The following is a 10,001-nucleotide window of genomic DNA, read 5'->3' as shown; positions in this document are numbered from 1 at the left end:
CGTCAAATTTGTGTCGTGTCAACCCATTTTGACACCTTTATGGATGACACAACGTACGCAAATCTGTCTCTGGCTTCTTATTAGGATGGTTGATTGGAATCACAATTAAACTAGGTTAAAGAGGATGAAAAGAAGGATCAAATTGAAGTGAGTTTCATAAATTTGGAGACCGAATGGCATTCAAATCACTAATCAGCTAGTCCACTTATTTTTTACCAAAAAAATAAAAAATAAAATAAAAGTTATGAACATTTCTTCTCACCTTACTCTAAATGCAGCCCAAATGCAGTTGTCATTGCTCTTCGTTAATAGCACAATGATTATCGCTGTGGCTAATCATCAATTCCTTAAAACCCGACTTTTCCAATTGAGGAATCAGCACTGTGCATATTCTTAAATTGTTCCAGGTCCTTCTCAGATATCCAATGGTACCCACAATTTTTAAACTCCAACTTCAAACCACTGCCGCCACTAACCCGAACCTCCATCTTGATATCTTCAAGATCACGCTGCTCGCCGTTTTTGCGAGATACCCGACCCATAAAATCAATTGCATGGTCCCAAGGGAAATAGAATAGCCAGATATGATCTGATTCGACCGTTACCAGATCTCCATTGAAACTGCAGTAAGAGCGGCCAGGTATGATCTGATCCGCTTTATATGTAATACAGATTTCTAAACGAGGCTTCCGTTCATTTGTCAAAGTAATTGGATCATAACGTGACACAAACACTGCACAGCAAGCAAAGCCAATCCAATTATTGTGATGCATAATGGGAGATGGGTCTATGTTTATCGAACTACCCACACTCTGATTGCTGAACCACTTTGGTATTTCACTTCCCGGAATAACAATATCAATCCAACACATGCCCACAGATGGTTTCTGCCTCGCCTGATAACATGAACAAAGCTATATCTTAAGATAGAGAGATGAAGAGATGGAGAGAGAGGGAAATAGAGATGTGAGAAGGAAGGAAGGAAGGAAGGAAAAGAGTGTGAACCTCAATGACTTGTGCCATCCATGGAAAAATCATGGTACTGCAGCGTTCCCTCTCTTCCAAATTTGGGCAGTTGAAAGCCTGTAACAATCGGACTCTCAACTGCTCATTCATGTCCGTACGTGAAGGGAGCTCAGGCAAAGATTTCAACTGCTTGCAGTGTGACAATGTTAACTCAACAAGTCTTGAAAGCTCCTTCAGGCTACAAGTCAGTGTAACAAACTTGTTTCCCTCTAATCTAAGCGATTCTAAGCTATGTAAACTTCCAATACCATCAGGTAGTTGTTGCAGATCGCAGAAACTTAGATCAAGAATTGTCATACAAGAGAAGCTAGGCAAGGAAGGCAACAAACAAGTAGCTGAAGCTTTAAGTGTCGTAGAATACAATGAACGGAAAGGGAACAAAAACCTTTTGAAGGATGTTGATTGGGAGTGCATGGCAGTTTCACTACTTATATCAAACTTCTTCAAATGCTCCCTTAGCTGTTTATTAACCATTTTTGAACAGCCGGAGAGATATAGACGTTCAAGAGAAGTGAGACCCACAATGTTGTTGGGTATACTTACTAGATTTTTGCAGTCTGTCAAATTCAAGTGAGCAAGCTTTCTTAGAAGACCAATGGATGGATCGATCTCCACAAGTTTTATACATCCTTCAAGATTCAGCTTCTCAAGATTTGGGACCTCTCCAAAATTTGGCATCTTTATTAGATTTTTGGAATGCCTAAGATCCAGACTTATCAAATTGGGCATATACTGTAAAGACAAAACAGGAATGAAGATAATTACTCTAAACAAAAAATTGGATAAAGAATTTATATTTCTTAATGCAAAATGAAAAAGATAATTTATAGTACCTTCTTTCCTGCCCATAATTGTTTGATGCTACTGCGCTTTAAGATCAAATGAACAGGATCCTCCGGTTGAAAACTTGATGGCAAATACTGGAAAGGATATTCATCCCACTCAATATATCGCAATTTATTAGAAAGACATTTGAGGCTGCCCGAAAATTTTACACCACGTAGTATGAGCAATCTAAGGTGACTCAATTTTGACAATCTTTGAGCCTTCAATCTTCGAGTTTCTTCTGGACTATTCAAGACTACGGCTTTAACGTTATTTTCCTAAACAATTACATAAAAGAATGAAAAACTTAAATAACTTAATTGTATATAACTTCTATAAAAATGGAAATATAATTTTTCTTAATCAACTTCTTTACCATTTCCTCCTCGAACATAACATTGCGTAAATCTTTGTAGAACCATAGCCTGCTCCACTTTCTAGGCTCTCCGGGTGAATTTTCTCGAATTATTTTTTTACCCAGCTCTTCTAACAAATCGTGCATTTTAATATAAGGGAAATTAGAGTAAGAAGGCAGAATGGTTAGGAGTGATTTATCAACGAGAACTTTAACTCCAATGCTTGGATGAAATCCACGGCAATGTAGAACATTCTCAACTTCAAAGTGCCTATACCCATTGAAGAAACAGGAAATATCTAGGAATATTTCTTTTTCCATTTCTTCCAGCCCATCGTAACTAAGTCGGAGCACATCCATGATATCTCTACTTGGATTTTCTTTCAATCTAGCCAATGCACTTCTCCACTCATGGACTTCTCTACCATACAAAAATGAGCCCAATACTTTAATTGCCAGCGGAAGGCCCTTTGCATATTCTAGTACATCATATGATAAGACTTCATAATCTCTCCCAATGTTATCACATTTGAAAGCTTTTCTACTAAATAATTGAAGAGCATTGTCTGCATTCAAAAGTTTAACGGTATAAACGTCATCCACTCCATACTCTCTCAAAATATGCAAGTCTCTAGAAGTTATGATGATTTTACTCCCTGTACCTAACCATTTACGATTCACACCTAATTTCTCCAAATGTTCAACTCGATCAACATTATCAAGAACTAAAAGCACTCTCACATGACATAACCTATGTCGTATCAAATTAGCTGCCATAGAAGGATTGAATATATGAAGATTTTCTTCATTCAGAGCTTCCCGTAGAAGTTGCTTTTGTGCATCAATTGGATCAGACTTGCAAACATCAGCAATAAAACAACGAGCATCAAATTGATGAGAGATTTTATCCCATAAAACCGTAGCAAGAGTTGTCTTTCCTATTCCTCCCATTCCAAAAATTCCTACAACCCGAACATCATCAACCGACCTCAAAAGTAAAAGCTTTTCCAATTCTTCAATAGGAGATTCTACCCCAACTAAATCATCTGGCATACTTGAAATTTTCTCATCCAATATACTTATTATTTTTTTGACAATATTTTCGATCTTTGCACTTTGTGGCCTGAAATTCAAGAATAGCATGTCAACGCCTAACAAAACCAAAACGAAAACGAAAACAAAAGTATAAATACAGGACAGAGAACAAAATATGCTTCTTTTCTTTTTTTTCTTTTTGGTAAACTTTTGTAAAGCTCTTTTCATTACTCTCTCAACTCCAGTTTGGGAAGGGGCAATAAATCCATAAACACCAAATCAACAAGAGAAAAACAATATCAAGTGTTGCACAAATTAAGATCTTAAATTTACTTAATCAAGTTGTTGGCACAGGAATAAACCATGAGCATCAGAGAAGATCACTTACTCATACCGTACATCCCACCCAGAGAGATTGGCTATTTCTTTCAGAGCACTTCTCCATCGTTTCACTTCCTCCATCATCTCTGAATCTTCTTTGAATCTTTCTTCATGATCAGCAAAGGCTTTCTCGTAACCCCCACTTTGTTTTCTCACCTCAGATGGATCAACGTCATAGAAAATAGGCAGAATACATTTTCCTGATACTTGAAAACAATCGAGGATTTTTGCTGATTCTCGCAAGCACCATGTTGATGAAGCATAGTTCTTTGAGAAGACAATAATGAAAATTTGAGACCATTCAATTGCTTGGAAGAGCTCAGGTGCTATGGATTTGCCTTTATTGAGCTTTGTATCATCTCTGAAGGCAACAATGCCTTTTCTTTGAAGAGCAGCAAAAAGATGATCAGTGAAGTTGTAGCGTGTGTCTTCACCTCTGAAGCTCACAAACACATCATATTTCGATGTCGTTGAAGATGAAGCACTGCTTGTTGAGGATGATGAAGCCATCACAATTGAAAAAAGGATGATCTATAATGTGTACACTATTACTATTAGTATTACTGTGAAGCTTCAATGCAAGGACAAACATAAATCAACCTTAGATTTTAGTGTATTCTGGTCTGGGAGTTGGTGAAGAAGACATATCTGAATGCCTCTGCTTCCTATGCGGTGAAGTTCGGTTGCGACTTGCGCGTAAGGAAAACGCGTCTTCCTATTTATAAATATTATATATAATGATTGTAATTGCTTCTTAGGCGTTGTTGTTTCTTTCTTGGTAGCCTCTCCGATGACGCTTTCTAGTAATTGAGTTAGAATTTTCAATTCACAGTTTTCATTTTTCCCACACCTCCATGTGGCTTACTTTGCACGAAAGTTGGGTTGACAATTCAAAATCTATCGTGCGTAAGAGACACGCTAAATTTTTTTTATAATGCTCATATTCATATATTATATTTTTGGTAGGAGTTTTTCTCCTAATTAGCTCTGCAAATGAGAATGGATTTCGAGCTTTATCATGTTTGGCTTAAACTTTTTTATAATGCTCATATATTATATTTTTGGTAGGATTTTTTCTCTTAATTATCCGTGCAAATGAAAATGGGTTTTGACATATTTGGTAGAGGTGTCCCAAAAATTTAACCTGTCATCGTCTTTACCCAGCGATTGTAATTTGTGTGAAAACTGTCATCCTTTTCACCGTGTAATTTAACCAGATCGCATGTGGTTACGGGAAAGGAAAAAAATGGACGCGAATTTGTTGTCGAAAATAACCCTGTTGAAACAAAGTGATTCTCTTTCCTACTCGTTCGACTTCAACAAAGCGAGCTTTGAGCAGGGAAGCGGACATCGTCGCGGAATGAGGCATCCAATCCAAGCTTGAGCGAACAAAATCATTTGTTTTTGGTTGGAGTCCAAGCATGAGTGAAAAATATTGATATTATTGTATATTATTAATTTGATAAATAACTCCACCGAGGAAGATGACACTTCTTCATTACCGTTGTAGAAGTGACCGTCTAGTTCGTACCATCCTTCGTCCGTAAAATATTGTGCTCAAATCTGACGGTGTTTATTATAAAAAAAAGGAGAGGGGTTTAGTAAGCCACCGTTAAGTGCTGCAGATATCCACTTTTGTTTGCTTCGCACCGCTCCAGTAGGTCCCTATAAGTATAACTCTAGTTATTTTTATTTTTTTTTTACGTCATTCAATTCTCTGTTGTTGAAGTCCCCATTTAAAATAAGAGTGAGAGGACTTGGATGAATTGATTTTTCCTCATTAAGAGGGATAAATGAGTCACGGAAGCTTTTCACCACTGTCCTTCACAAACTAACAAGGATTTGCGGATGAAGTGGTTTTGCTAGATTTAGAATGTTGTTAGTGGTCTTAAGGTCTTATTTGCTCTGCATCATCAGGTATGAATAAGATGGTTATAAATCATTTGGACAAGCTTTTTGTCATGAATGATGCTGCTACAATTGTAAACGAACTTGGAAGTTCAGCATCCTGCTGCCAAAATTTTGGTTTTGAACCGGAAAGGCACAACAAGAGCAAATTGGGGATGGAGCAAATTTAACTATTACATAAGGTGAAAAGTCATTTATTGAGTTGTTGCTTTATTAAAAAAAATATCAGACTCAAGATTGTTTATGTAATGCCATTTTTTAAAATTAATGTGTGAAAGTGTGGATGTTGTATTGAGTTTGCTATGGTTTGTGATTTTTTCCAAAATAATAGGAGGGCTACGTAACCTGAATTTCTATAAGCATTTGTTTTTTAGTCATGTTCTAGGCCTTGAGGAATCAATTGATATCAGCCTACGAGTAACATTATTTCTTTTATCTTGTGTCCCTTTTGATTCATTAAAGGCTTTAATTTGTTTATTTTTTAAGGGTACATGGGAACTGTACAAAGAAGTATAATACAAAAAGTAAGGATAGCTGGATTTTGAGATGTATTTAATTGATTTTTACGTACCATTTCTACTGAATCAGTGTTGTGTCATGCATGTTAACATTCTGTTGTTCAACTGTGAAGCTCAACTATTTTAGAAGAGTTATTTGTCTTTTTATAATACACCCTACTAATTTACGCACAGGATAACAGACCTGAATGGATTCCTCAGCAGCTCCTTTAATATCATGCAGAACCCAATTAGTTGGAGACCATGAAACTTCACCATCATCAGTTTGAAAATTGAAGTTTAAAGACACCCCTCCTTGAATGATGGCATCACCATATTCTCCCTCTGACATTGTAGTATGGAGCAATTCCACCTTACCACCATGCCACATTGGGGCCTTATAGGAGGTGATCAATCCACTTGGCAGCAACATATGCATGCTTGTTATGCTCATGCCTTTGGTTACACCTTTTGTTGATGGGGGCCAAGGGAATGATCATAGTGTTTTGTAAGCTAAGTTCTATGATTTGTAAAGGATATGTAATGTAAATGATGCCTACTTGGAATTCAATATATGCATGCTTGTTATGTATTGAGTTGTTGAATTGGTTGGGCTGAAAATCAATTAGGTACCCTCTTCGTTTAAACTGGTAAACGATGAGAAAACAAAGGTCATGCTGCCCAAATTCTAGCTAAATCTCATGAGGAGAGGTTGGATGAGTGCTAGGATTTAGTTTTGGGGCATGGACATTTGTGGTTTGTAATGGGGATGCATTTTCCCCTAGGCTTGGACTTGAGAAATGTGGGAATTGGAATTCCCTGGCAGCGCGCTTAAGCGCCCAGGAGCGCGCCCAAGCGCCCTGCTGCCCCTGCGAGTGCCAATGCATTCTGCCTCCTCGCGCTGGAGCGCCCAAGTGGGGGCTTAAGCGCCCAGGATTGCGCGCTGGAGCGCCCTGGCGTGCGCTTAAGCGCCCCTTGCTGCAGAAAGTTGGGTGGCTTACTGCCCCCTCGTATTTTAGCGCCCAGGGTGGGGCTTAAGCGCCCAGGGTTGCGCGCTTGAGCGCCCTGGTCCGCGCTTAAGCGCCCTTCGCCACTGAAGGAGGAGATGCTTCTGTCTCTGCGCGCTAAAACGTCCCCGTGGGAGCTTGAGCGCCCAGGCTAGCGCGCCTGAGCGCCCTGTTGCGCGCTTAAGCGCCCATCCACACTGGAAATGCTAATGCTTACTGCCTCCGTGCGCTTAAGCGCCCAGATGGAGGCTTTAGCGCCCGATAGCGCGCGCTTGAGCGCCCGGTAGCGCGCTGAAGCGCGCTGGGCCTGTGACCAACACTCTCTTGTGTTGCTTCAAATTGTCCTAACTTGGACTGCAGTGCTCCGATTTGAGCACGGTTTGAAGCCACAGGTAGCTAATGAAGAAACCTACAATATAGTAGAAGTATTGAACTAAACAAGAAGTAAATTAATGGTTTAAAAACGGGAAATGAACATGATGTTAAGCTTAATTTATCTGTTTCCGCAAGGTAATATGGTTATGATCACGAAATTGGGTATTATAAGTTCGGTACGTTTTAAAATGAAAAATTTATCCGGATTTTAATTGAACCCAGGTGATTGTAACTGCGCTTAATATCATAATGCGATGTTAACAAACCGGTTCTAGAACGGGGTGTCACATTTTATGGTATCAGAGCAGTTTCGTAGGGAATAACTGTAGCTATTGTTGAGTATGCTTGTGTTTGATGCTTTATAGTTGTTTTAGTACTCTGTATGATTATTGCATTTGTGATCACTAAGTGTGGGCCTGATCAACTCACTTCTTTGTGTAACATGTGTAGTGAAATGACGAGGAACCGAAACAACCCCGGACCATCAAACACCAATGCTCAGCCAGAACCTGTTTTGGCTGCTCTTGTGAGGCCTAGAAGTGGCCGTGGGGCAACGGGCGTACCGCCTGATCCCGTGGCTGAAGCTCTTGCAGCCGTTCAGAGAGAGTTGGCTGCTAGCAGGCAAGCCAATGAAAATTTGTTAAAGACAAATGAAGACTCGCGGACTGCTATGGCCGCGATGATGACCGAGCTGAGGACGTTGAGGGGTCCTAGGCCCGTGAACCGGCAACCCACTCCTCCTCCTCACACTGCTACGCCTTCTCCACCTCCGTCACAGGAAGAGGGTGGAGTGGGTAACAATGAGGGTGAAGGTAGTCACCACTCTGGGAGTCTGAGTCATCACACCGAGGTTCGTCAACCTCAAGTTGAAAATGTCGGTGATCATGAAATGGAGGAAAGGAGATTGATGGCTTTCCAAAACATAAACCTCCTTCTTTTAAGGGAGGTTATGAGCCAATGGCGGCTGCAAAATGGCTCCAAGCTATGGAGAAGATATTCAGGGTGATGAGGTGCCCTGACGCAATGAAGTTGGCTTACTCTGTTTATATGCTGGAAGAGGAAGCAGAAGATTGGTGGACAAATACCGTGCAGCCATTAGAAGCTGAAGGTCGGGAGATCACATGGCGGTTATTCGAGACATTATTCTTGGATAACTACTTCCCTAGAGAGGCTAGGGAACAAAAGCAGAATGAGTACAACGATCTCAAGCAAGGGTCGATGTCTATTGACCAATACTTCTCAAAATTCAATGAGTTGGTGAAATACGCCAACTATGGGCGAGCCCTACCCACCCCGGCTGAAATGACCTCCAAGTTCCAATGGGGTCTTAATGAGAAGATGTCTCGGAAGATGTCAAATTGTGACATCCGAGAGTTCAGTCGGTTTGTAAACCAGTGTAGAAAGGTGGAAGAAGTGTATAAGGTGTCCCAAGCCAAGAAGTCTTCTGAGGCCCAGGCACCTAGTTCCAATAAAGCAACGGGCTCAGGTTATTGGAAGAACAGGAAGGTGCAAGGCAAGAAGCTGAATGCGAATAAGCCCTTTGACTTGTTCAAAAGACCCGGTACTCAGAAGAAGTTTGTTGATAGAGGACCTCCTCCCAAGTGCAAGGGATGTGGCAAAGAGCATAGAGGTCCATGTGCTACTGGTGAGGTGATTTGCTTTAAATGTGGAAGATCCGGTCACTACTCCAGGCAGTGTCCTCAGAACGAAGCAAGGACTATGGCAGTTCAAGCTACTGCTGTTCCGGTCTCTGTTGTTCAACCTATGCTAGAGTCTCAGACGGTTGGTAGAGTATATACCATGGACCGTCAGCAATCGGAGAAGGCTCCGAATCTAGTGAAAGGTACAATTTACATTGATAATATGGATGTTGAAGTGTTGTTTGATTCAGGAGCTACACACTCCTGTATGTCTGATTTTATGGCCGTTGGGCTAAATTTGCAAATGTATGACATTCGCCCTCCAATGAAAGTGGTTACTGCTACTGGAGATGAGTGTTATACATCCGTGTTGTGTAAAGATGTTGAGTTCAAATATGAAGGCCGAGATTACGTGCTGGATTTTATTTGTTTACCTATGATCAGCCTTCAAGTTATCTTGGGTATGGACTGGTTGTCAAAGAACTGTGCTATGATAGACTGCTGCGGTAAAAGGATTGTGCTTGATGCTGATGATTCTGCTACTAGTTCTTCCCCATATCTATCTGTGTTGCAGGTTAGAAAGGCTTTGAGGGCCGGGGCATTGGGATATGTCTTTGTGGGGGGTTTAGTAGGCGAAAGTCATGAGGAGATTGGCACTATTTCCGTGGTGAGGGAGTTTGTGGATGTGTTTCCAGATGAAATTCCACAACTTCCGCCTCATAGAGAGATTGAGTTCACGATTGATCTGTTGCCTGGTGTGGGGCCTATCTCTCTGGCTCCGTATAGGATGTCACCACCGGAATTAGCCGAGTTAAAGAAGCATATTGAAGAGCTTTCGGCTAAGCAGTTTATTCGGCCTAGTGTGTCCCCGTGGGGAGCACCAGTCATATTTGTTAAGAAGAAGGACGGTAGCATGAGATTGTGCACTGATTACCGTCAGCTGAATAAGGTT

At 40.6% G+C, this 10,001-nt stretch overlaps 1 protein-coding gene across 1 annotated transcript; it reads right to left on the bottom strand.

The window, feature by feature from the left end:
- Window positions 1–207: 207 nt before the first annotated feature.
- LOC133311630 (disease resistance protein RPV1-like) lies at window positions 208–6,379 on the bottom strand. Its single transcript, XM_061512706.1, has 6 exons — window positions 6,233–6,379; window positions 3,630–4,153; window positions 2,228–3,329; window positions 1,860–2,129; window positions 1,006–1,758; window positions 208–896 (listed from the first exon to the last, which is right to left on the bottom strand). The coding sequence occupies exons 1-6, from the start codon at window positions 6,377–6,379 to the stop codon at window positions 348–350; spliced, it is 3,345 nt and encodes a 1,114-aa protein (XP_061368690.1). The 3' UTR covers window positions 208–347.
- Window positions 6,380–10,001: the final 3,622 nt, after the last annotated feature.

The sequence above is a fragment of the Gastrolobium bilobum genome, unplaced genomic scaffold (genome assembly GCF_033153095.1).
Source record: "Gastrolobium bilobum isolate Gb01-03AN ecotype WA unplaced genomic scaffold, APGP_CSIRO_Gbil_v1 utg399718, whole genome shotgun sequence".
NCBI classification, from domain to species: Eukaryota; Viridiplantae; Streptophyta; class Magnoliopsida; order Fabales; family Fabaceae; genus Gastrolobium; species Gastrolobium bilobum.
The sequence above is the reverse complement of the archived record's forward strand: the minus strand, read 5'-3'. Positions and strand labels throughout refer to the sequence as shown.

What these genes read in the sequence shown, in the direction of transcription:
- LOC133311630 (XM_061512706.1), bottom strand. Translation starts at nt 6,379, where the DNA reads ATGTCAGAGGGAGAATATGGTGATGCCATCATTCAAGGAGGGGTGTCT. An exon ending in GGGTGGGATGTACGGTATGA is followed by an intron (nt 3,330 to 3,629) that starts GTAAGTGATCTT and finishes CTTGAATTTCAG; the next exon opens with GCCACAAAGTGCAAAGATCG. An exon ending in TTATGTTCGAGGAGGAAATG is followed by an intron (nt 2,130 to 2,227) that starts GTAAAGAAGTTG and finishes GTAATTGTTTAG; the next exon opens with GAAAATAACGTTAAAGCCGT.